This window comes from Microcaecilia unicolor, chromosome 4 (genome assembly GCF_901765095.1).
Source record: "Microcaecilia unicolor chromosome 4, aMicUni1.1, whole genome shotgun sequence".
NCBI lineage: Eukaryota > Metazoa > Chordata > Amphibia > Gymnophiona > Siphonopidae > Microcaecilia > Microcaecilia unicolor.
This window is the reverse complement of record NC_044034.1, coordinates 28,206,351-28,233,068: the sequence shown is the minus strand read 5'-3', so window position 1 is coordinate 28,233,068 and position 26,718 is coordinate 28,206,351. Positions and strand designations below refer to the sequence as shown.

The 26,718-nt window shown below is 43.7% G+C and overlaps 1 protein-coding gene across 1 annotated transcript in view; it reads left to right on the top strand.

Annotated features, from left to right (window-relative positions):
* RSF1 (remodeling and spacing factor 1) overlaps positions 1-19,454 on the top strand; it is a 179,575-nt gene extending 160,121 nt beyond the window's left edge. Inside the window, exons 14-16 of the mRNA XM_030200083.1 lie at positions 13,368-13,588; positions 15,138-15,332; positions 18,755-19,454. Of these exons, the coding sequence (XP_030055943.1) occupies positions 13,368-13,588; positions 15,138-15,332; positions 18,755-19,335 (997 nt within the window). The 3' untranslated portion in view covers positions 19,336-19,454. The remainder of the gene's footprint in view (positions 1-13,367; positions 13,589-15,137; positions 15,333-18,754) is intronic.
* The last annotated feature ends 7,264 nt before the right edge of the window (positions 19,455-26,718 follow it).

Genomic DNA, 26,718 nt, shown 5'->3' with positions numbered 1-26,718 from the left:
TCTGCAGAGTCATATCTGGAGGTCTTCAGATCCCTTGTAAATATACCTCTTCCTTCCCTTCACCTCTCCCCTGTTTCCCATGGAACTCTCCTATTCCAGCACAACTTAAAAGAAAAGAAAGGAGGTTTACTGGAGAGCATGGGACAAAATATCAGTCCTGATCTTTTTCTCATCTGGTGAAGACTGTGAGCTTGGGATGAGCAGATGTCAGTGGTAAGTCTGACTAAAGTTTGATTCAGAACCTCTAGGAGGGCTGCAAGCTCTATTTAATGCAGGGGAGTGATCCTGACTCACTTCTTGGCACTGCATTGTGCTGCGCTTATGCCAGTCTGGATGAATGGCAACTCCTGTAGAGGCAGTTAAGTGGTTTTCCCACTGTGGGACCCACCAGCCGGCATCGAGGTGTTGCAGTGCATTCAAGTTGGGACATGAGACATGGGGAAAATGGTCGGCAGCAACACATCTTTGGATTTGATGCAGCATCTGAATATGCCAGGGACTTCTGGCTGTCTGGCAGGGCCGATGCGCAATATGATGCAGGCGAGCGCAGGAACAGGTGCCATTTTGTCGGGGCCAGCTGGCAGTGAGGAATTACCTCTATCTGATCACACACAGAACATAGCCACCATTTTACAACCTCAGGGCATTCAGCTGCATCATGATCTTTGTTTTCTCTGGAGTTTATATTGTTCTTAAATCAGGCCTGTTGAAGAAAGGTACACACCTTTATGTATGGAAAATGTATTGTGTGCCCCAGCGCACCTTATATATGTGTTACATGCCAAGCCATCCTTACTTCTCTCTGGCATTTGCCAGAGTGTTTTGATCAGACCATTTAGGGGGCAGTCTAGCAGGAGCTGACCCAGCTGTGGGCTTTTGATCCCCATTGTAGTAGTCTCCTACCCATCAAAAGGAATTTGATTTTCTCCCTGGGAACAGATAACCCTCGGCTGCTGCGGTGGGTGGAGCGAGGACTTATACATTTATATCATTTTCTTTCCTATGATTGTATTTTGTGAGATTCAGCCATGATTTTTTCAGAGCCATTGGATTTTGCAGATCGATACTTGTTTTGACAAGTTTCTCATTATGTTTCTTCTTTGGATTCCTCTATGCTGCGCACTGATCTAGACACCAAGTTCAATGATTTGCTTGAGGTGCCGTCTGGGGACCCCATTTCCATCTCGCTGCTTCATAAGCATTTGTTGGCTACTTGTCCCCAAGGGATCTGGGTATAATAGCAAATTATTGGCCAGGGGATCTGAATTTACACCGTACTTCCCAGGATTTATTGTGTTGTATTCATCAAATACCATTTTGGGTGGCCAGTGCAGAGCTACAGAAGTGTCAGTATCGTGTTCTTTTGAGGGCCTGTGTTTCACAATCCAGGTTGTATGCAATGGGGTACAGCACTACTCCCCTATGCTTAAAATGTGGAGTGTCTTCTAATACATTTTATCATGCCTTCTGGGAATGTGCTCCCATTAAGTCTTTTTGGAGGTCGTTGGTGAGGTCTGTTATGTGTTGGCCATGGGGGTTAAAAATAAAAATCAGCAAATTTGGTTAATGAAAGCATGTATCCTGGGGAGAAAATGCATTTTGCAGTGCTGGACCAAATCAGATGTGCCGGCTTTTCGACATTGGTGGAACAAGTTACATGATTTGGCCTTGCTGGAGCTTAGAGATCACATATTACTTTTAAATCCCAACGTTGTTTTTAATCTGTATAGGGGTTATATATCCTCTCTTTGGCACTGACAGCCTGTAGTTATATGCTAAATTAATTGGGTGCTCTTTTGGGTTCTGTAGAGTAGTCTCCCATATTGATGCATCTGGATATTATGGAGCAATGTTCTTTTTCTATCTTCACTCTGCGGTATTTTAAATTATATAGACTGTGGGGGAGGGCTTGGAGGGGGGTCTGTTGGCAGGAATGAGGGAGTGGGATTAGGGGGGGTGAAGGAGTACCTAGGTATAATTTCTTATTGTATTTGTTTGGTGGGGCTAGACTTTTGATTATACACTGGTAGGGTTTTTAGTCCTTGTGCTATGACCTTTTCTGGTAGCATGATTAAGTTATTTTATATTGTATTTTGTTTCCTGCCCTTTCTTTCTTACTCAGTCAGTGTTGGGGGGGGAGATGAGGATGGTTTATGTAAATCCCTCTTTGTTTTCTGTAGAGCTCGTGCTAAGGGGTTCAAGGAACAAGGCCCCTTTCAATGGGTAACTTTTTTTGAGCTTGTTTGGGAGGGAGAGGTTCTTTTGTGGTTTACTATTTGTGTAATTCTGGATGACTGTTCTGGTTTGTTTGTTTCTTTCTTTCTTTCTTTCTTGTTGGTCACCAATAAAAATTTTGAACATAAACCAAGCCTGTTGACTGAAGCAGGTACATTCAGAATTGCTGCATGTTGCTTCAGTTTCTCGCCATCTGCCCTTCCGGCTCCTAAAAGATCTTGTTTAGCCTCATCTGTCCACTCATGGAGGTCTCTCTCTGCTTCTCTCTTCTTATCTGATGTGGCCGCGGTCTATTTAGAGGAGCCGTTAGAGGAGGGGGATGACCCGATGCATCCAGACATTCAAGATCTGATTACAGCAGAATGGGTCTCACCAGATGTGGGGCTGAGAGTGGGAAGAGCTATGGCTCACCTCTACCCGTTGGTTCCAGAGGAGAAAGAGAAATTGCAGCTTCCCAGGGTGGACTCCCTTGTTACAGAGGTGACTAAGAAGACCACCTTGCCATTGGAAAGGGGCATTGCCCTAAATGACTTACAGAAAAGGAAGCTAGAAAGCTCACTGAAACAAGCCTTTGAAGTGATCTCTTTGGGCCTTCAAATGACAGTGTGCAGCTTGTTCATGCCTAGAGCATGCCTGAAGTGACATCAGCAGTTGGCAACACAAGATGGGCGTCATAATGCCCAGCTGGAAAAGGGTTTGACCTACTTGGATGCTATTTGACATTTTACAATTTATGGCCTAAGGCATGTCGGTAACTCTAGTTGCGGCATTGGGCAGCAGATGCAGCATCAGTCACATCTAGTTAAACTTCCCTTTCAGGGCAAGTGGCTCTTTGGAGAAGATCTCAGTAACATGGTGAAAGAACTGGGGGAACCTAAGTCACAGTGGTTGCCAGAGGATAAGCAAAAGACTTCAGTCATCTGTCTTCAGAGGTTCTTGTTTCAAAAATGGATGCACTGGTACAGCCTTGGCCTTTGGACAGCCTACTTTATGTGTTTCCTCCATGGCCTCTCGTGAGAAGGATGTTGCACAGGATTGCACATCATCCTGGAAAGGTCATAAGTACATAAATATTGCCATACTGGGAAAGACCAAAGGTCCATCAAACTCAGCATCCTGTTTCCAACAGTGGCCAATCCCGGTCACAAATACCTGGCAAGATCCCAAAAAAGTACAAAACATTTTATACTGCTTATCCCAGAAATAGTGGATTTTCCCCGTCCATTTAATAATGGTCTATGGACTTTTCCTTTAGGAAGCCGTCCAAACCTTTTTTTAAACTCCACTAAGCTAACTGCCTTTACCACCTTCTCTGGCAACGAATTCCAGAGTTTAATTACACGTTGAGTGAAGAAACATTTTCTCCGATTCGTTTTAAATTTACTACATTGCAGCTTCATCGCATGCCCCCTAGTCCTAGTATTTTTGGAAAGCGTAAACAGACACTTCACATCTACACGTTCAACTCCACTCATTTTATGGACCTCTATCATATCTCCCCTCAGCCGCCTTTTCTCCAAGCTGAAGAGCCCTAGCCGCTTTAGCCTTTCCTCATAGGGAAGTTGTCTCATCTCCTTTATCATTTTCGTCGCCCTTCTCTGTACCTTTTCTAATTCCACTATATCTTTTTTGAGATGCGGTGACCAGAATTGAACACAATGTTTGAGGTGCGGTCGCACCATGGAGCGATACAAAGGCATTATAACATCCTCATTTTTGTTTTCCATTCCTTTCCTAATAATACCTAACATTCTATTTGCTTTCTTAGCCGCAGCAGCACACTGAGCAGAAGGTTTCAACGTATCATCAACGATAACACCTAGATCCCTTTCTTGGTCCGTGACTCCTAACGTGGAACCTTGCATAACGTAGCTATAATTCGGGTTCCTCTTTCCCACATGCATCACTTTGCACTTGCTCACATTAAATGTCATCTGCCATTTAGACGCCCAGTCTCACAGTCTCGTAAGGTACTCTTGTATTTTTTCACAATCCTCCCGCGATTTAACGACTTTGAATAACTTTGTGTCATCAGCAAATGTATTTACTTCACTAATTACTTCCATCTCTAGATCATTTGTAATTATGTTAAAAAGCAGCGGTCCCAGCACAGACCCCTGGGGAACCCCACTAACTACCCTTCTCCATTGAGAATACTGACCATTTAACTCTACTCTCTCTTTTCTTTTAACCAGTTTTTAATCCACAATAGAACATTACCTCCTATCCCATGACTCTCCAATTTCCTCTGGAGTCTTTCATGAGGTACTTTGTCAAACGCCTTCTGAAAATCCAGATACACAATATCAACTGGCTCACCTTTATCCACATATTTGTTCACCCCTTCAAAGAAAAGTAGTAGATTGGTGAGGCAAGATTTCCCTTCACTAAATCCATGTTGACTTTGTCTCATTAAACCATGCTTTTGAACATGCTGTGTAATTTTGTTCTTAATAATAGTCTCTACCATTTTGCCTGGCACCAACGTCAGACTCACCGGTCTATAATTTCCCGGATGATCTCTGGAATCTTTTTTAAAAATCAGCGTTGCATTGGCCACCCTCCAATCTTCCGATACCATGCTCGATTTTAAGGATAAATTACATATTATTAACAGTAGCTCCGCAGGCTCATTTTTCAGTTCTATCAGTACTCTGGGATGAATATCATCCGGTCCAGGAGATTTGCTACTCGTCAGTGTGTAGAACTGCCCCATTACATCCTCCAGGTTTACAGAGAATTCATTAAGTTTCTCCAGCTCGTCAGCTTCAAATACCATTTCCGGCACTGGTATCCCACCCAAATCTTCCTCGGTGAAGACCGAAGGTCTTTCTTCTTATGCTAGAGTGTGCAGAACTTTTGAGAGCTGGTCTGCACAAAATGGTGTTTCTCCGTTTTATGCTTCCTTGTCTTAAATTTTATCCTTCCTTCAGGAGGGATTCAAAAAAGGCTTGGCTCTCAATTTCACTCAGGGTTCAGGTTGCAGCGTAACCATGTCACAGAGGCAAGATACAGAATACCTCATTGGCTGCTCACCCTGATATAGTGCGGGTCCTCAAGGGAGTTGCTAATCTGTGTCCCCCTCTCCGCATTATTGTCGTCAGTGGAGTCTTCAAGGTGGTTTTTAAGGCTCTTCAGTCAGCCTCCTTTGAGCCCCTTCATTCAGCAACTATCAAAGATCTTACTTTAAAGGCAGTATTTCTAGTTGCCATTTGGTCAGCACGGAGAATTTCAGAGCTTCAAGCTGTCTGTTGCAGGGATCCCTTTCTCACTTTCTGACTTGGACAGTTCTGTCCTTTTTGCCAAAGATTGTATCTCCTTTTCATTTAATCAGACTTTGTTTCTTCCTTCTTTTTCCAAAGGAGGTATATTCTGCAGAATGTGCTTCCCTGTGACTGTTGGATGTGAAGTGCGTCCTTATGCGCTATCTTACCGCTACTAACGATTTCAGGCAGTCTGATCTTTTTTTGCCCTCTTTGCTGGACCCCGGAAGAGTTTGCTAGCCTCCAAAGCGGCAGTGGCTTAGAGACTATTTCTTTGGCTTAAATTCTGAGGGTAGATTTGCTCCCATGCACGTCAAGGTTCATTCTACCAGGTCTTTGTGAACTTCTTTGGCAGAGTCTAGGGCAGTTTCGTTGGCAGAGATCTGTCGATCAGCAACATGGTCATCTTCTCATTTCTTTGTTAAGCATTACTGTTTGAATGTGTCTGCTCGAACAGATACTTCCTTCAGGACCACAGTTCTTGCTGCAGGGTTATCACAGTCCCTCCCCTCTTAAGGATTGCTTTTGTACATCCCATTTGTCTAGACTGATCCTTGGGACGTAATGAAAGGAAAAATTAATTACCTGATAATTTTCTTTCCTTTAGTCCCAAGGGATCATTCCAGAGCCCGCCCTTCTGTGATGGTTTCGGTTTTTCTGAGTTCTATGTAATTTCAGGTGTTTGTATTATTCTGGTTCCGTTATTTCTAAGGCACGAGTTTTGTCCTTTATTTCACAGTTCTTTTTCTATCTAGAGGCTGGAGTTTTTTCTCTGGAAGTCACTCTCTTTCACTGCTTTATCGAATACTGACGGCTTCTAAGCGCAGGAGCTTATGAGGCACAACTCATTAGAGTTCTCTATCTCCACCTGCTGGCAGATGGTCACAACCCATGTGTCTGGACTAATCTTTTAGGACTAAAGGAAAGAAAATTATCAGGTAATTAACTAATTTTTCCATGAGGTAATTAAATTCAAAGTTGTTAAATCGTAAGAGGATTGTGAAAAGTTGCAAGATGACTTTATAAAACTGGGCATCCAAATGGCAGATGATGTTTAATGTGAGCAAGAGCAAAGTGATGCATGTGAGAAAGAGGACCCCAATTTATAGCTACATGATGCAAGGTTCCATTTAGAGAGTTGCACAGGGACAGAAAGCTAACCCGTTCCCACCACAAATAATCTCTTCCATCCCTACCCCTGGCCCACCCAGCCCTGTCTTCCGCTGACTGTATCGCACTGCACAGTCAGCTTGTCCCCCCTCCCAAAAAAGCCAGGTTCTATAAGCAGTAAAAATACTGGTAAAAGTAACATAAATGCATTTTCTTCTGTACTCTGCTAAATACAAAATTTAAAATGATGTACATTTTCAAAAAAGCAAACATCCATGAGCAGCATGTCCCCCTCCATCCCCTTCTATTCCATATGCTCTATTCCCCTTTTTCTCTCCCCCCATGTATATCCCCCTTACCAATTTTCTTTTCAACTCCCTTCCTCCCTGTACCCACACTCCATCCACCCTTTTTATAGCCCCCCTCCCACCCATCCTCGACTCCATCCACCTTCCCTCCAGCACTGAGTCAGGGTGCCCTCCCCAAATGTACTGCACTCTGGTGGTCTAGTGGCCTCTTGGGGGGCAGGAAAGATCCCCACTCTTTCCTGCCCGCTGCTGCTGCTGCTGCTTCTATAAAATGGCTGCCGAGACTTCAAGCGCTGGCCTTGCAAAACGTCTACGGATATCTTGCGAGGCCACTGCTTGAAGTCTGGGCAGCCATTTTGATGATGCGGTAGCAGCGAGCAGATCAGCAACAGCGGGCAGGAAAGAGTATGGATCTTTCTTGGTCCGAAGAGGCCACTAGACCACCAGGGTGCACTGAGGAATGTTCGGGGAGGGCGCTCTGAGTCTCAGGGAGGTGAAGGGAAGGCTTGGCTGCACTTCTGCGGGAACCCTGCATGACCTGGAGGGGATCCCCGCGGTAACCTCGGGATTCCCCTTAACCCCATTCCTGTGCAGCTCTCTAGTTCCACATTAGGAGTCACCACCCAAGAAAAGTACTTTGAAACCCACTACTCAGTGGGTAGCATTTGCTAAGAAAACAAATAGAATGTTAGTAATTATAAGGAAAAGAATGGAAAACAAAAATGAGAATGTTATGATGTCTTTGTATTGCTTAATGGTAACCACACCTCAAATACCATGTGCAATTCTGGTCACTATATCTCAAAAAGATATAGCGGTTTTAGAAAAGGTACAGAGAAGGGCAACAATAATAAATAGGATGGGACGACTTCCCTATGAGGAAAGGCTAAAGCGGCTAGGACTCTTCAGCTTGGAGAAGTAATGGCTGAAGGGAGATATGATAGAGGTCTATAAAATATTGAGTCGAGTGGAACAGGTAGACGTGAAAATTACTAGGACCAGGGAGCATACAATGAAACTATTAAGTAGTACATTTAAAACAAACTGGAGAAAATATTTCTTCACTTTGTGTGTAATTAAACTCTGGAATTCATTGCCAGAGAATGTGGTAAAAGCAGTTAGCAGGGTTTAAAAAAGGTTTGGATAACTTCCTAAAAGAAAAGTCCATAAGCCATTATTAAGATGGACTTGGGGGAAAATCCGTTGCTTATTTCTAGGATAAGCAGCATAAAATGTATTGTACTGTTTTGGGATCTTACCAGGTACTTGTGACCTGGATTGGCCACTGTTGGAAACAGGATGTTGGGCTTCATGGACCTTCGGTCTGTCCCAGCATGGCAGCGCTTATGTTATGACTGCACTATATTTGGTTCCAGTAGGTTCAGTACTGGTCATCTCTAATGAAGAAATATGCTATACATATATATTTTTTTATTTATTTATTTAAGAATAATAATTGTAATTAGCAAATTTGGCTAACAATCATACAAAATAAGTTCAAAAGATTATACTAAAGAAATGGCGAAGTATTACGCAAAATAGATAATCTGCATATATTCTGTTACAGTACTAATAATACTAATAACTATTCCTGAGAAGAAGCTACAAAAGCAGCAAATATATTAGGCTCATAGACCATGCCCCTGCGAGCTAACACAAAGATAAATCCCGGCCATTGAGGAACCCGATTCTCGCCATACTGCTTGCTGACTGCATCCTTCAGTGCATTATCCACTTGGTGATGAATGGGTTCCTTCCTGCAGCTCGAGCCAGATTCCCAGTGAGCTCCTCAAGCATCTGAAGGATAAGTACATAAGTACATAAGTAGTGCCATACTGGGAAAGACCAAAGGTCCATCTAGCCCAGCATCCTGTCACCGACAGTGGCCAATCCAGGTCAAGGGCACCTGGCACGCTCCCCAAACGTAAAAACATTCCAGACAAGTTGTACCTAAAAATGAGGAATTTTTCCAGTCCATTTAATAGCGGTCTATGGACTTGTCCTTTAGGAATCTATCTAACCCCTTTTTAAACTCCGTCAAGCTAACCGCCCGTACCACGTTCTCCGGCAATGAATTCCAGAGTCTAATTACACGTTGGGTGAAGAAAAATTTTCTCCGATTCGTTTTAAATTTACCACACTGTAGCTTCAACTCATGCCCTCTAGTCCTAGTATTTTTGGATAGCGTGAACAGTCGCTTCACATCCACCCGATCCATTCCACTCATTATTTTATACACTTCTATCATATCTCCCCTCAGCCGTCTCTTCTCCAAGCTGAAAAGCCCTAGCCTTCTCAGCCTCTCTTCATAGGAAAGTCGTCCCATCCCCACTATCATTTTCGTCGCCCTTCGCTGTACCTTTTCCAATTCTACTATATCTTTTTTGAGATACGGAGACCAGTACTGAACACAATACTCCAGGTGCGGTCGCACCATGGAGCGATACAACGGCATTATAACATCCGCACACCTGGACTCCATACCCTTCTTAATAACACCCAACATTCTATTCGCTTTCCTAGCCGCAGCAGCACACTGAGCAGAAGGTTTCAGCGTATCATCGACGACGACACCCAGATCCCTTTCTTGATCCGTAACTCCTAACGCGGAACCTTGCAAGACGTAGCTATAATTCGGGTTCCTCTTACCCACATGCATCACTTTGCACTTGTCAACATTGAACTTCATCTGCCACTTGCACGCCCATTCACCCCAGTCTCGCAAGGTCCTCCTGTAATCGTTCACATTCCTCCTGCGACTTGACGACCCTGAATAATTTTGTGTCATCGGCGAATTTAATTACCTCACTAGTTATTCCCATCTCTAGGTCATTTATAAATACATTAAAAAGCAACGGACCCAGCACAGACCCCTGCGGGACCCCACTAACTACCCTCCTCCACTGAGAATACTGGCCACGCAATCCTACTCTCTGCTTCCTATCTTTCAACCAGTTCTTAATCCATAATAATACCCTACCTCCGATTCCATGACTCTGCAATTTCTTCAGGAGTCTTTCGTGCGGCACTTTGTCAAACGCCTTCTGAAAATCCAGATATACAATATCAACCGGCTCCCCATTGTCCACATGTTTGCTTACCCCCTCAAAAAAATGCATTAGATTGGTGAGGCAAGACTTCCCTTCACTAAATCCGTGCTGACTTTGTCTCATCAGTCCATGTTTTTGTATATGCTCTGCAATTTTATTCTTAATAATAGCCTCCACCATCTTGCCCGGCACCGACGTCAGACTCACCGGTCTATAATTTCCCGGATCTCCTCTGGAACCCTTCTTAAAAATCGGAGTAACATTGGCTACCCTCCAGTCTTCCGGTATTACACTCGATTTTAGGGACAGATTGCATATTTCTAACAGTAGCTCCGCAAGTTCATTTTTTAGTTCTATTAATACTCTGGGATGAATACCATCAGGTCCCGGTGATTTACTACTCTTCAGCTTCTCAGATGCTTCTCTACAGGCCCTGCCTGCCACAGGTTACTGGCATCTCTTTGTGATAAGATGTAAATATTAGCTACGGCTTCTCTGTATGGCTTGAAATACAGAGAGGTTCAGTATTTAGGAGGGATAGTAAAGACAGCCCCTATTCTCATAGAGCTATCAGATTTTTTTCCTCCATTCTTTTCCCATGCCAAAATGTCTTCTTATCCCTCCTTCACCAAGCCTGGTACCAGCTGTGTGGCCATGGTCCTCAGGTGACTGTTTTGGACCAATCAGTTCTCACATTCCTGCAGGACTGTAGAACAATAGGGCCCCTGGTCCTTTGACATCCTCCCCATCGGGGCTAGCAAGGCATATCTCATTCTTGTGCCGGTATAAATCTGTCTTGTTACAGACTTCACACCAAAGACAAAACCCGGATAGTCATTCTGTCCTTGAGCTGGCACTCAGACTAGTGATGGAGGAAGAACTGGAGCAGCCATGACAGTTTGTTTCAGTAAAGATAGATCTTGACATATGCAGGCTTCAGTGGTACAAAAAGATGAGACACGGGGGACACTCCTGCAGCTCCACACAAATCATCTGGAGCTCCAAACAATGTTTTACTTACGTTGAGTATTCATATATTGTTTCCAGACAACCAAGTTGCCATGTTCTTTTTATTAAGCAGGGAAACGCACAGGATCCATCTATCTGTGCAGGGTAGTAACAAAGATTTAGAATTTCACTATTACCAGTTGCATCCAAATCCAAGTTGCTTATCTGCCCACTGTTCAGAACCAGAGAGCCAATAAGCTCAGCAATTTTTCACCCTCACTTGTGTTCCCTGTAAGAGGAAACTGCACAGGATCTTCCGGTGTTTAAGGGCCCCTGAAATAAGCTATTCCATTTTTGCTCAGTACCTTAGCGTTGCGTCGACTGGCAAGTGATGCTTTAGCCATACTTTGGAATTTGCCTGTTCTTTACACTTATCTCCCCATTTTGCTCATTCCAAAGATTCTGACAGATTCCAACATAGGCTAGGCACTGTGATTTTTATGGCACCTTTACTTGCATTGAGTTCTGGGAGAGATGTTATTCCTTGTGACATTCAGTGGCATCACATACTTGTGTGTCTAATCAGTACTATTGACACAAAACACCTGTTACATGTGGATTCCTATTTTTTTCCAATAACTGATATCTTTAAGTCTGTTTTTGGAGGCTCAATCAAATGTCAGTGTAGTGCAATGGAGCAAGAAAAAATTAGACCTTCCAATGCCCACCATACCGAACAGACCAATAAATATCAATAAAATGTACAAATACAAATATTTTATTAGGTTCATAAATCAAACCACAGTAAAAAAAAAAAAAATACAGCAAACTATTGTGGAATGGAGTGGAGGAGTGGCCTAGTGGTTAGAGCACTGGCCTTGCAATCCAGAGGTGGCCAGTTCAAATCCCGCTGCTGCTCCTTGTGATCTTGGGCAAGTCACTTAACCCTCCATTGCCTCAGGTACAAACTTAGATTAGGACAGAGAAATATCCAGTGTACCTGAATGTAACTCACCTTGAGCTACTACTGAAAAAAGGTGTGAGCAAAAAACAATCTAAATAAATATAAAAACCTTGTTGGAACACTACTTAAAAATATCCAAAAATAAGATATGTAAAATATTTAGGCATTACCCGACATGGCCATGTTTCAGCTCTACACCTGTTTAAAAGGTTATAGACTTAAGGATCTAAAATTCTCATTTATTTATTTATTATATTTGTACACACACACCCCCGCACTTTCCCACACATAGCAGGTTCAATGCGGCTTACATAGTAAATAGAATTACAAGGTCTTGTGAGGAGAGTATTACAGTTGAGATAAACATGGTAATGGAAAGGTCTTAATATTAGGTGGATTAAACATAGAAAGGTGCAACAAAGATAAGATAAGCAAAAGCAAATGGGGATGAAATGGGCATAATGTGGGGAGAGTGGTGAGGAAAAGACTAGGGGATAAGCATGGAGGAGATTGGGGACACGGTCTATAAGGTATAATCATTGTCGATGCAGGAGTTGTATGGGTGGGGTTAGAGGTTAGGTAGGGTCATTTGGGTAAGCTTGTGAGATGGGTTTTCAACATTTTTCTGAAGGGTAGGTAGTCAGTCGTTCATTGTTCGGATGGATCTTGGTAGAGCGTTCCATAACTGGCTGCCTAAAAAGGAAAAGCTGGAGGCATAAGAGGTTTTATATTTAATTCCTTTGCAGCTGGGAAGGTGTAAATTGAGGTAAGTACGTGAAGACATTAGTCTGTTTCTAATTGGGAGGTCAATCAGGTTATACATGTAGCTAGGGGATTCACCGTATATGATTTTATGAATGATTGTATGGACTTTAAAGTTAATTCTTTCTCTAATGGGGAGTCAGTGAAGCTTCATATGGATTTATTTTTAAAACTTACTTTTATTATTTAGGAAGCATATCAATATCAGAAACTGAAATGTGTGTGTCCTATTCCTCTTGTGATGCACGGCTTTTAGGTGAATAATCTTTTTCAGATGTTTTTAATGAATCATTTTAGTGGAACTACATATAAGAATAAATGTAACATTTTCTTCTTCCTTTTTCCACGCTCTTTTCTTAGTTTTCTTTCTTTTTTTAACTCAGTTCTTTGTTTTGTTTTTTTTAATTCAGTGTGGTATAATATTGTGCTCATGTATGAATTTTAGATTGCTACATCTGTAACCCTTAATGCAGGCTATGGGAGAAGGAAAGACTAGCACTTCTAGAAGGAGTTGCCTTTGGAAATGAAAACCAGTACATTTAAAAATATACATTCTGTTTGAGTTCTTTAGTTTTGTTGTAATGAAGCTATATAATTATGCAGCTTCTATACATTTGTAAATATACCAACATGTGAGTATAGTTAAGTATATCTGTGTCTAGATCTATCTTATGGTGAATGTATGTACATTGATACGTATGTGTGCTGGGAAAATTGCTTCTGTTAGATCTCAAGATGAATTTGTTGTATCGGATGAAAACCTGGATGACAGTGAGGACCAGCAGTCGATAGATGACAGTGATGTCGACTTCGGCACCCGCAGGCCTCGTCGGCATTATGCCAGGCCCATGCGACAAAGCAGGCGCTTGCGAAGGAGGACAGTCAGAAGGAGGTATTCCGATGATGACGAAGAAGAGGATGATTCCGACGAGACACAAGAGGGATCTGGTGAGGGCAACAAGCGTAGTACACCCTGTTGACATCCCACATATAAATCCTGCTGTTCTTGTATGTAACTCCTGCCAGAGTTCTGCACGACTGCAGAGCTCAGAATTTGGGCAGAATTTCTCATTTATGCGCAGAATCTGCGCTCCGAAGCTGAATGGGTGGCCTCCCCGCTGCCCCCTGAGCCTCAGCCCTCCCCAGGCCACGGCCAAGTCAGGCTAGTTGGCTGGCTCCCCCACCGCCCTCCCAGGCCTATCTGAGTATGCCCTAGTGGTCTAGTGGCCTCTTCAGGGGCAGGAAAGAGCCCTACTCTTTCCTGCCCACTTCTGCCTCGCTCTGGCTAGTACCACCGCTGTTTCAAAATGGCCACCGAGACTTAAAGCGGGAATCTCTAGAGCGGCCATTTGGAAAAAGCTGTGGCACCGGCCCAGACCAGCAGCAGCGGGCAGGAAAGAGTGAGGTTCTTTCCTGCCCAAAGAGATACTCCCGGGCAGCTTCTATCTCACAGGTGACCTGTGGGTGCAGGCAGGGAGGGAACTGTAAAAAAAAAAAAAAAAAAATGCATGCTATGAGTGGATGGGAGGAAGGAAATGGATGCTGTATGTGTGGGGGTGTGGTGGGAGGGGGGTGTAAAAAAAAAAGTGGATGCCGTATGTGGGAGGGAGGGTGCTGGGAGGGAGCTGGTAAAAATATAGATGGTATCTGTTTACAGGGGGGGCTGTAATATTGGGTAAATTATTACAAACTTGCAGAATTGGCAAATTTTGTGCACAGAATTTTGCAGAATTCGCTCATTTTGTGTGCAGAATTTCGATTTATTTGCGCAGAATTCTGACTGGAGTACATATTATAACATTCCTTACCAACTGCTGAGCTGGGGCTGCATGCTCCTGTTAGTTCCAAAATGCATGTCTGTAGATGCATAACTTAGAAAGTGCTTAGATAATCCAGCACCATCCTCTGAGAAGTACTAACCTGCTTTTCTCCCATTCCCCTAAAGATGGGCTTGACTACAAGGTGCAACAATGACTCCAGTTCATCCCCTTTCCCCTAGCCAAAGAAAAGGCTAAGCTACCAGTTTATTGTTCCATTGCCACTGCTGTTTGGATTTATGCTCTATCCTTTAGAGTTGGAATGGGTTCTGTATATTAGGAAAATAAGAATATTAAAAAACGAGTCATCTGATCAGGTGTGTATTTACCCTCGCTAGGCAGTATGTTCTGATCTTTTTTAATTCAGCAGGGGGTTTTTTAATGTTATATTTTTATACACCCTTCATTAGACATTATTTAAAGTTAATCTCAGTGTTGATGGTTTGGGATTGCATAGAAATAGGTATTTAGTGAATCCCTTCTTATTAGTCAGAAGATGTTGTAGCACTAATGAAAGTTCATTGTTACTTTTTCACTGATATCGAGGTACCTTACTGTTGCAATCGTTGTCTGACATAATGAGCTGGGTAATTCTGCGCTACAGTATTGTACCATATTGCAATTATTGATCCTTATGGTGTGGTGGTGTATAATGTGTGACTTTATTTCCTTCTCTATAGAGAGCAACCCTTCCAGTGATTACAGTGATGACTACCTAGACACCAGGCGGCGGAGGTCCAGGAGGAACCAGAAGCGGCAGATCAACTACAGGGAGGATTCAGAGAGTGATGGCTCGCAGAAAAGCGTCCACTTTGGAAGAGGCAAAGAGATGAGACGTGTGCGCAAGCGAAGGCTGTCCAGCTCAGACAGTAATGGTACTCATTGCCCTTCATTCTCTGCTAGAAAGGATATGGGTTTTTAGAATGTAACACAGACCTTGTCTGTCTTATATACTATTAATATACCAAATGTGTTTTTTTTTTATTTGCAAAAAGTTTTATTAACACAAGATAACAAATTCAGAGAGACTTAGTCTCTTGTACTATGCAAAAGCTAAAACATCAACATATAAGCTCCAACTTGATCTGATTTTTTCTTTTGCTTCCCCCCTCTTCCTTCCTCCCCTTCCCTCAGTGTTCCTCATGAAGCAGTATCTCCTGTCTCTTTTCCTCCCCCTCCCAAAACCCTTTCCAGTTGTAGCCATTCTTCTGCCTTTGGATTATAGTGTCCCCGGCTTTTCTAAACCCATCAACATGTGCAGTTTTGACTTCCAGTCTTGACCCGTGGGCCCCTGCTTCTGCTTCCATTTCACTGCTATGATTAATTTTGCTGCTGCTAGGCATAATCGTTTGAGTCTACATTGCCATTTTTTCCCTTTCCTATTCTCGTATCCCAGTAAGCAACACTTGGGATCGCAAGAGAACTGAACCCCTGTTGCTAAGGTTATATGTTCTGAGACCAATTTCCAGAATTCCTGTATTCTCGGGCATTCCCACCATATATGATAGTATGTCCCCCTCCCTCCCTCGCAGCGCCAACATGTATCTAGAGCTCCTGGATACAATAGCTCTTATTCTGTCTGGGGTATAGTACCATCGGCTCATGACCTTATAGGCATTTTCTTTAACTAGTACACATACTGATGCTTTTTTAACCTCCAGACACATTTTCTTCCACTCTCCCCCACTGAACTCTGTGTTAAGATCTTGCTCCCATGCTTTCATATAAGACAACTTTACAAACTCAGTTCCTCTAATGTGCTCATACAATTTGGAGATTCCTTTACTTCCCCAGATTATGCTCCCCCATAAATTCTCAAATTTCTCATTCTCTAGCCAATTATCTTTATGCCAGCTGGCCTTCACCATATAGCTTTTGACTTGGAGATAAGCATACCGGTCAGTCTCAGGTAAATTGTATTCCTGCCTAAGTACTTCAAATGTTTTAAGTTGTCCCTCTGTTGTAAATTCCCGAAATCTGATCAGTCCCTTATCAAACCATGATTTAAATATCTTATTCTCTTGCCACCAAATGTTTTTCATTTAAAGAATTACCTATTTGGACCTCTTGGTGCACAGGCCAAGAATTCTACTTAGAAATCTGCACGTTTATTGTCACTGCTTGCTTCATTTTTATGCGCTTGAATTCATTTTCATTTTAGCTCACATCCATGGGCCTTTCCAATTACAGAAACACAAAGAAAAACTAATAGAGCTGATTTTTAAAGAAGCCAGTATTTCCTTTATCATTTTAATTTATTCCTGAGGGGGTATTTGTTTTGATAGTGGGAGGAGCATTTTAAAACTATCACAAATCTCAGTAATTGAGAGACATGCTCCTCTGCCCCTTCATCAGAAGCCCATTCATTCCTCTGGCTAATCCTTGCACAGACAGAAGGGTATGGACACAGTACATGAGAGGCACAAAGTTAAGGTGTTCTCTGAATAAAGGCCACTTGAATTCCTTGAAAGCAGTAGTGATACTGATTCCCCTTCTAGTCTGCCAAAACTCAGTTATTTCTCTGCAGTATAGACTAGATCTACTAATATGCACTACCACATTAGCACATTCTTACACACATTATTTTCCACCAGGTCCATATTATGCAGTGAGACCCTCTTACTAATATTGTGTGTTAATGCAGTAGCACACACCAGTAAATCTCTAACCCTGTATGTTTTAGAGCTAACATGTATCTATTAGTGTGACCAACCTACATTTTACAAGAAAATAAACACTGGTCTTCTCTCTTGAGTTCACTTGTCGCCCTTTATAGCGTCAGTCTGACTTTTTCGGTAAATGAAGGTAGGGCTCAAAACAATGTAGCAGTCAATGAATCAAGAACAGAAGAGTTTCTCGTCCTTCCAACACCTTTCTCTGTGATGGGAGCAGCAGAATTTGTGCTCACAACTTGCATGGGGGTGGACTGCCCCTCCTTTGCTTAGGAGGAGGCTTGGAAGAAGGCATGAAAAATCACAGGGAGGGGAAGGTACAACAGGTAGTGGAGGAGTGGCCTAGTGGTTAGGGTGGTGGACTTTGGTCCTGGGGAACTGAGGAACTGAGTTCGATTCCCGGCACAGGCAGCTCCTTGTGACTCTGGGTCACTTAACCCTCCATTGCCCCATGTAAGCCGCATTGAGCCTGCCATGAGTGGGAAAGCGCAGGGTACAAATGTAACAAAAATAAAATAGATACTACTGGAGATTCTACATGGAATGTTGCTACTATTGGAGATTCTACGTGGAATGTTGCTATTCCATTAGCAACATTCCATGTAGAAGGCTGCGCAGGCTTCTGTTTCTGTGAGTCTGACGTCGTGCACGTCAGACTCACAGAAGCAGAAGCCTGTGCGGCCACATTGGTGATCTGCCAGGGCTGACTTCTACATGGAATACATGGGCTGACTTCTAGTGGAATAGCAACATTCCATGTAGAATCTCAAATAGTAGCAACAGTGGAGGGGTGGCCTAGTGGTTAGGGTGGTGGACTTTGATCCTGGGGAACTGAGTTCAATTCCCACTTCAGGCACAGGAAGCTCCTTGTGACTCTGGGCAAGTCACTTAACCCTCCATTGCCTGCCGCATTGAGCCTGCCATGAGTGGGAAACCGCGGGGTACAGATGTAACAAAAAAAAAAATCTTAGTTTGGAAGTCAGAGACTGAATAGGCAGGGAAACTGGTGTGGGTCCCTCTAAAGCCTGGTTCAGACATGATTGTGGGGAATTTGCCCTGTCATCACTTGTGCTATGTCTTTTTTTTGTTTTAAGTGGAGAATTACAGTTCTTCTTATTTTCAATTTGAGTACCTTTCATATATGCTAAATTTACTTAAGCCAGTGGAAGCTGATATTGAGGGTTCCGTGGGTATTTCCCATATGTTAAGGCCATTTTTACTGCAGCAGTAAAATGGCCAATTTTCTATTTTTTTTTTTTCAATTAATGGGTGTGCTTTAATGTTGCCTTTAAAATTAAAATAATAATAAATCATAGGAGCACTTACCAACACCTATTTTGTAGGGCTCCCACACTGATTAACTCTGGAACACCCACTCGCCATCCCACAGACATACCCACTGCATAAAAATTAAAATATTTTTAGCAATCACTGATAGGGGACTTACCAAAAGATGCCTGAGTGTGTTCTGCGGTAAACCCTTTTAAGTCGTGGTAAGCACACATTAGCAGTTACTGTAGCTTAGCAAAAGGACCCCTTAATATTGATTTCCGAGATCTAGCAACTAAAGCTTGACTTATGTTCTGTGTATCAAATGTGCTTAAAGCTTTTGCCACTTGTTTCAGGAAGCTACTTGTCCAGGGATTCCGAAGATGACAAACCAAGGAAGGGGATAAAACAGTCACTTCGAAAACGTGTTAGAAGCTCAGATGATGATGTTTCAGAAGAGGAAGAGCGACCTGTCCGAAAACGACTGAATCGAATTGAGACAGACGAGGAGGATGAGGAGGAGGAAGAGGAGAAGGAAACGGTGAAAGGTAAGGAAGAGCTCCCAGAAAATCCTGCTTCTTTAGATAAGTCCTCTGCTCCGCTTACCCAGCTTGGAAGCACTAAGAAGACCTGCTATCCAATGGAAAGTGACGAGGAGGATGACTTTGATAATGTTGGGAAAGTGGAAAGCCCTTTGGACTACAGCCTGGTGGATTTACCTTCCACCAATGGACAGAGCCCTGAAAAAACTCTTGAGAACTTGATTGGCAAGCCAGGCGAGAAGATTCAAGTTCCAAAGGACAGCACAACCAACAGTAGCCTGGCACCAATTGGAACTAATAGTGGGCAGGAGGCTATAGGGCCAGAGGAAGATGAGGATGAACTTTTAAGAGTAACTGACCTTGTGGATTATGTCTGTAATAGTGAACAGTTATAAAACTTCCCTCCATTTTGTGCTAATTTATTCCATAGTAGCTCTCGTACCAGCAGGCCAGTTAATACAGGTTCTTCTTTTCCTGGAAAGATCTCCACTACATTATCACTTTTTTTTTTTTTTTTTTTAAAGAGGCAAATCTTTCACCACTCCTCTAGTTTTTCTGTGAAGTGACCAGTTCTGAACTTTGAAGATACATAATTGCTGTCAATTCCCTTTGATGTATTTTCTCCTTCATCTCTGAAAGTCAACGGTCCGAGGTAATTTCACTTACAAGAACCTTTTACTGCCAACATAGCATTTGTAGATTTTTGACTCTGCATTTCCTAGCGTCAAAAATTTATGGGAATGGCTGAGAGAGAGATTGCATTCCAAATCCGTAAAGACTCGCACATTTAAATGTGGACGAAAAGAACAGCAGGAAAGAGAGGAGAAACCCTTGTACTTTTAGCTTCTGCATATGACCATTATATATTTAAATATTCTTTGCTTAGGTTACGATCAACAGGCTGTTAAAAATATTTTTAAAAGCCCATCTATTTTACTGTTGCATTTTGTGAGATTTAGGTAACCAGCTTTGTGCAAGTGGTTTGTTTGATGTTGAAAATCACCATAAAGGACAAAGGCCAAACATGTTTAACAAGAATGACAACATTTTCTTTAAATATTCATCTGATATTACAGAGATTCATAAAATATAATTATGTAAGGCTCTGAGTGTCTGAATAAATTGCCAGGCACATAGATACAGAGCCTTTCTCTTCTGCAGCCCTCAGAAGAATGGCATCATTAGTACCCACTGGCCTGTATGAAATGTCTTAATCGCCTCCTGAGTCCCTGTGGGACAAGTGTGCACTTCAGTAAGGCCACCAAAGTTGGCGAGCTCTTCAGGGTATGCCAAAAAGATTGAATCGGCTTGGGAACTGATCTTTCTGCAAAAATAGATTTTGAGACTCAGTAGCAGAGCAGTGAAGGGCCTCTGGGGCAAACAGAGGACTCGGATCTCTGTTTTTTTATCAGCATTAAATTTCTCTAGAAAATGTTTTCCCCCTTTAAAGAATGATAAAAACAAACGAATCCTTGTATTCTGAAAATTGCAATATGCATACAAGGAAATTACACAGAGCAATTTTGTTTTGTATGAACAGTGATTGGGAAGCCCTTGGTAAAATCAAACACCTAGCATGTGCCATGCTAGGCCTTGCACAGAGTATTTGCCACTGGATAGGGACTTGTACAGACATCGTGCAGGCATTGAAACTGTAAAGTAGCCAGCCAGATGTAAATATCTGGAAGAGTATTTTTGAAGGGAATGCATTTGTACATATATACATGCATGCATAAAGACATACCAATTGTAAGCATATGATTTGGGGATTTCTTATTTTGTCATTAACTTTGACTGGTCCATTCGTACCCTTAGTACTTACTTCAAATTGAAGTCAACAGGTGGAGCAGTTCCTCGTTGTTTTATGGGAATATATATATTTTTTGTTCTATTTTTACTCATCTGTCTGGATGTATTAACAGGTTTTGAATGTAGTGCAAGTCTCTGGCGATTAAACTTTTCTTCAGAGTGATTTCAGTAGCTGTCAGCTGACCAAGAAGGAACTTACTGACCTGGCCATTGCATCTCTTTGCAGGAAAGTGTGCAAGGATGCCCATCGCAGGCTGTTCAAGTTTGTAAAATAAAATGTCAAACATATTATGGACACTAAGCTTTGAATTCTTTTAATGAAAAGTTCTTGTTTTTATCTTATTTTTAAAAATGTAAGAAATCAGAGGTAGAATTTACAATTATAGCGCACACACGCTTGCTTCATAGTTTTCCTGATCAACTGAGTTCATCTTCTTTTTTTTGTTTGTTTTTTTTTGTTTGTTACATTTGTACCCCGCGCTTTCCCACTCATGGCAGGCTCAATGCGGCTTACATGGGGCAATGGAGGGTTAAGTGACTTGCCCAGAGTCACAAGGAGCTGCCTGTGCCTGAAGTGGGAATCGAACTCAGTTCCTCAGGACCAAAGTCCACCACCCTAACCACTAGGCCACTCCTCCACTCTTCTCCATCTTCTTGGGCTTACAGCATCACAGGTCTTCAGTCCCAGTTGCCCAAGGCTTTCCCCCATTGTTAACCCCCACCCTCTGTCTCAGCCATTGCAGTGACAGTCCTAGGCCAATGACCACAAACTGCAGTTCACTGAAGAGCTTATTGTGCATTCACTCAAGTCTGATCACCAGGTGTCACCATTGTATCATGACAAAGTTGCTGTTCCTTGAGAGGAGGGGGAGCTATGAATGTAATTTCTAGAGTATCCCCAGCCCCAGCTGGCCTAGGGAGCTTTGCATCTTCCAAGTTTTAACATTTCATCAAAGGTGAAAAACGATAGTGTATATTACTGTAGCCAAAGACCTCTATTTTCTAAAGAGTTATGATACTATATTGGACCTAAACAGTGTATGTGACACTTTTTTCCTTGCACTTATTCCGCTTGATATTGCTTCTTGCCTGCGGCCTGAATTGACCACAGTTGGAAACAGGATATTGGGCTTGATGGACCTTTGATTGGATGCAATTCTTAAGTTTGTCCCAGTTTTTACATGTCTGAGGCCGTCTTCTGCCTTTACACAGTTCTCTGTCAAATTGAGCTGCTGTTTGTACTTGGGCATTAACAGGTGTACGAGTCTCTTTTTCTCATTTAGAATTATAACCAATAGGAATACTACTGTTAAGCAAGTATATCACTTATTTTAAAATAAAGAAACTTTTTAAACTAGTTGGAATACAATCATATGAAGTCTTTTGAAAATTTAATTTCCCGTGGCGGAAAATGTTTTTTACCAACTTCCAGTGGTCTGAGTTATAATGGGAGCTACAGACAGGTTTGGATAGAATTTTAAAGCACTTTTCTTTCTTTTGTGATGGGCAAATGTGGTTGATATACCATTTTAACTGTATTGCAAGTAGACTCCGTACTTGGTTTTCTCTGTGCACATTGCAAATATTACAGAGCCCCACATCTACATATTTGCAAAGCAGCAAAAAGACTAATTCTAGATATCATATTTCTAATTTATTACTGTGCCATTGTTTTGGATCAGTGCTGTATATATATATATATCTGTAAATGCTAGATATTTCTGGATCCTCCTTAGAGTAGATATTTTTCTTAGGCTCCAGCATGAATCAGAATCGTGCTGGAAAATGAGGGCTTTCACCCATGGAATTCTTGAACCTATTGGCCTGAGTGGTTAATGTGAGGCTTCAGAATAATGTTAAAAGAAATTACAAATTGAAATGATTTTTAAACTGTAGATTTACTTCTGCTGTAATCCATCATAGGTTCGGAATGGTGTTTTGAAGCCGTCCTCAGATTCAAGCTTCCCCTATTTTTGTACCTGTTTTATGTCATAAAAACACCATTTGTGTTCAATTAAATAATTATCACCTGACATTGGATACTACAGAAATATGTTGTGTACATGTTTCTAAAATCTTTTTTTTTCCTTAACTGATTATTCGTTATCAGAATATTGTTTGTCTTAAGATCAGTGAGGGTTGTTCAGTGTTTTAAGGCTACACAAAAACATGAACTTGTGAAGGGATTAAAGCAGAAGTTAGAACAGTCTGTATGTGTCACACATACAAGCCCCTGCTCCCTGTTGGTTGTTTGGAGTGCATAATGCACAGTCATAAAATGATATATGCATGTATTCAGCATCATATGCAACCATGCCACCAATCAAGGTGAAGTACAGTCAGTTTAACATAGTAACATAGTAGATGACAGCAGAAAAAGACCTGCACGGTCCATCCAGTCTGCCCAACAAGATAAACTCACATGTGCCATTTTTTGTGTATACCTTACCTTGATTTGTACCTGTCTTTTTCAGGGCACAGACCATATAAGTGTGCCCAGCACTATCCCCACCTCCCAACCACCAGCCCTGCCTCCCACCATCAGAGTTTAAATCTTTCCTTTTCTAACCATTGTTTTTGCCAATTTATCTGTTAGGGTTAATAATCTTATAAATTACCCTTATTGAAAAATTAGCAAAAGTCAGCTACCTCGAGTAATTTTAATTCATTTTGAAAAAAGTAAAGGGAAGTTCTAAACCATCAATTCAGAACAGAAATGGAGGCTCAGAAGTTCACCTCAGAGCAGACAGTCAGCTACAGCTTCATGTAGGAAAGCTGTCATTGCTGGCATTCCTTTCCAGTTTTTATATTGTTTTGTTTTTTTTTAATTGTAAATCACCTAGAACTCTGAGCGATATATCAAATGTTAATAAACTTGGAAAGACACCATACTAACTAGAGATGGGGGATGCAAGGAGAAGGCTTGGTAGTTACCATTTCTGATCTACATGTTTAACTGGTGATTTCACTAGGTGTATATGTTTTGCAAACATTGACAGCTAGAATTTTGTCTCCCAGTCCTATAAAAAAAAATCTACTTTGGGAGAAAATGCTTTCCAAGCTATCATGACATAGTACTAGAAAGGAGAAAATGTAAAGAAAGCAACTAGTTTACCTTGGCATTTAAATTTCTCAGGCCTGCTTAAATAATTGAAAAACTGAGCATGTCTAAAGAGAAACAATGAAGTGATGAAGACATTTTTCTTTTCTGTTCATGTAGTTTTCTTATTCAAATTCTGAAGGGCAAAGGTAAAGGGTAATGGATTTGATATAGTGCTTTTTCTGTGGTACAACCAAAGCAGTTTACATATTGTATAAAGTACTTTCTCCGAGGACAAGCAGGCTGCTTGTTCTCACTGATGGGTGACGTCCACGGCAGCCCCTCCAATCGGAAACTTCACTAGCAAAGTCCTTTGCTAGCCCTCGCGCGCCCGCGCGCACCGCGCATGCGCGGCCGTCTTCCCGCCCGAAACCGGCTCGAGCCGGCCAGTCTTCTTTTGTCCGCACTCGGTACGGTCGTGTTTTCGCCGTGTCGAGCCCCGGAAAGTCGACCTCGCGCGTCCAATTGTTTTGAACGTGTTTTTTTCCTTCGGGAAAGCTTTGTCCTAGTCGGGAAGTGCTCCGGAAACCCCTCGCCGGGTTTCGTGTAAATCCTCCCCGTACTTCCAGCTTTTTTGCCCCGGTAAGTTTTCTTTCGTCGTCGGGGTAGGCCTCTTTTCGGCCTCGGTCGAGATTTTTTCTCCCTCTAAATTTTGGTGCTCCAAATTTCGCCATTTCGGCTTTTGATTTCGCCGGCGTGATTTTTCCGCCCATGACATCGAAGCCTTCCAGCGGCTTCAAGAAGTGCACCCAGTGCGCCCGGGTTATCTCGCTCACTGATCGACACTCGTCGTGTCTTCAGTGTCTGGGGGCCGAGCACCGCCCTCAGAACTGTAGTCTGTGTTCCCTACTTCAAAGGCGGACTCAGGTAGCGAGACTAGCCCAGTGGAACGTGTTGTTCTCGGGCTCTTCGTCGGCATCGGCACCGGGATCTTCGAGTGCATCGACGTCGTCAGCGTCCAGACCATCTTCCTCGGCCGCCCCTGCATCGAGTGCATCGAGGCATCGGGCCTCTGCATCGGCGCCGAGACATCGGATAGCTGCATCGACGTCGGTGGTACCAGGACCTCGTCTGCTGATGTCGTCGGACGGTGGTGCATCGGGTGGAGTGCAGGTGAGGGCTGTCCATTCCCCTGCTGGTGGCGGTGAGCCCTCGGGTGGGTCTCCTCCTACCCTGAGGGCTCCTGCGGTACAGCCCCCCCGAGACCGACCTTCTTCAGTCTCGGCCCCGAGGAAGCGACGGATGGATTCGACGTCCTCCTCGTCGGTGCCGGGGAGCTCCGGTGACATGCTTCGGAAGAAATCGAAGAAGCATCGACACCGGTCTCCTCCCCGTGTCGGCACCGAGAGCTCTGGGTCGCCGAGGGATTCGGTACCCAGCAGGCATCGGCACCGAGAGGACCGCTCACCCTCTGTTCAGGAGGTGTCGATGCGCTCCGCTCTGGACAGCCCGGAACAGCCTCCACGCCCGGAACAGGTTCTGACGTCGACGCCTGCATCGACCTCTCAGCCTTTCTCTGCAGCCACTCTAAACGAGAGCCTCCGGGCCGTTCTCCCAGAGATTCTGGGAGAGCTGTTGCGCCCTACCCCTCCGGTACCGGCGGTGCTTGCGCCTCCGGTACCGTCGAGCGTGGCGCCGGCTGGCCCATCGCCCAGGTTGAGGTCCCCGACGTCGGTACCGCGTGCGGTGCCGACCGCGGCCACCTCCCAGGAAGGCTCCCCGACTACGTCGGCGGAGGGAGCTTCGCCGATGCGGGCCAGGGAGTCTACCTCTCGACGCCCCCATCGTGGACGTGGCTCCACAGAGTCGAGCAGGGCGAGGTTGCAGACACAGGTCCGTGACGAGGAGTCTGAGGGTCTTCCGTCTGATCCCACTCCCTCTCCTGAGAGACAGCTTTCTCCTCCCGAGAGTCTGTCTTTTGCCTCCTTTGTCCGGGAGATGTCTACGGCCATCCCCTTCCCGGTGGTTGTGGAGGACGAGCCCAGGGCTGAAATGTTTGAGCTCCTGGACTATCCTTCTCCACCTAAGGAAGCGTCCACTGTTCCCTTGCACCATGTCCTAAAGAAGACATTGCTTGCGAACTGGACAAAACCATTAACTAACCCCCACATCCCCAAGAAGATCGAGTCCCAGTACCATATCCATGGGGACCCAGAGCTGATGCGCACGCAGTTGCCTCATGATTCTGGAGTTGTGGATCTGGCCCTAAAGAAGGCTAAGAGTTCTAGGGAACATGCTTCGGCGCCCCCGGGCAAAGACGCTAGAACCTTAGACTCCTTTGGGAGGAAGGCCTACCATTCCTCTATGCTCGTGTCCAAGATCCAGTCTTACCAGCTCTACACGAGCATCCACATGCGGAACAATGTGCGGCAGTTGGCGGGCTTGGTTGATGCTCTTCCCCCCGAGCAAGCTAAGCCTTTTCAGGAGGTGGTCAGGCAGCTGAAGGCGTGCAGAAAATTCCTGGCCAGAGGAGTTTATGACACTTTTGATGTTGCGTCCAGGGCCGCTGCTCAAGGTGTGGTGATGCGCAGGCTCTCATGGCTGCGTGCCGCCGACATGGAGAATAGACTCCAGCAGCGGATTGCGGACTCGCCTTGCCGTGCGGACAACATTTTTGGCGAAAAAGTCGAACAGGTGGTAGAGTCTCTCCACCAGCGGGACACCGCATTCGACAAGTTCGCCCGCCGGCAGCCTTCAGCTTCTACCTCTACAGGTAGACGATTTTTTGGGGGAAGGAAGACTGTTCCCTATACTTCTGGCAAGCGTAGGTACAATCCTCCTTCCCGACAGCCTGTGGCCCAGGCTAAGCCCCAGCGCGCTCGCTCTCGTCAGCAGCGTGCGCCTCAGCAAGGCCCCGCGGCTCCCCAGC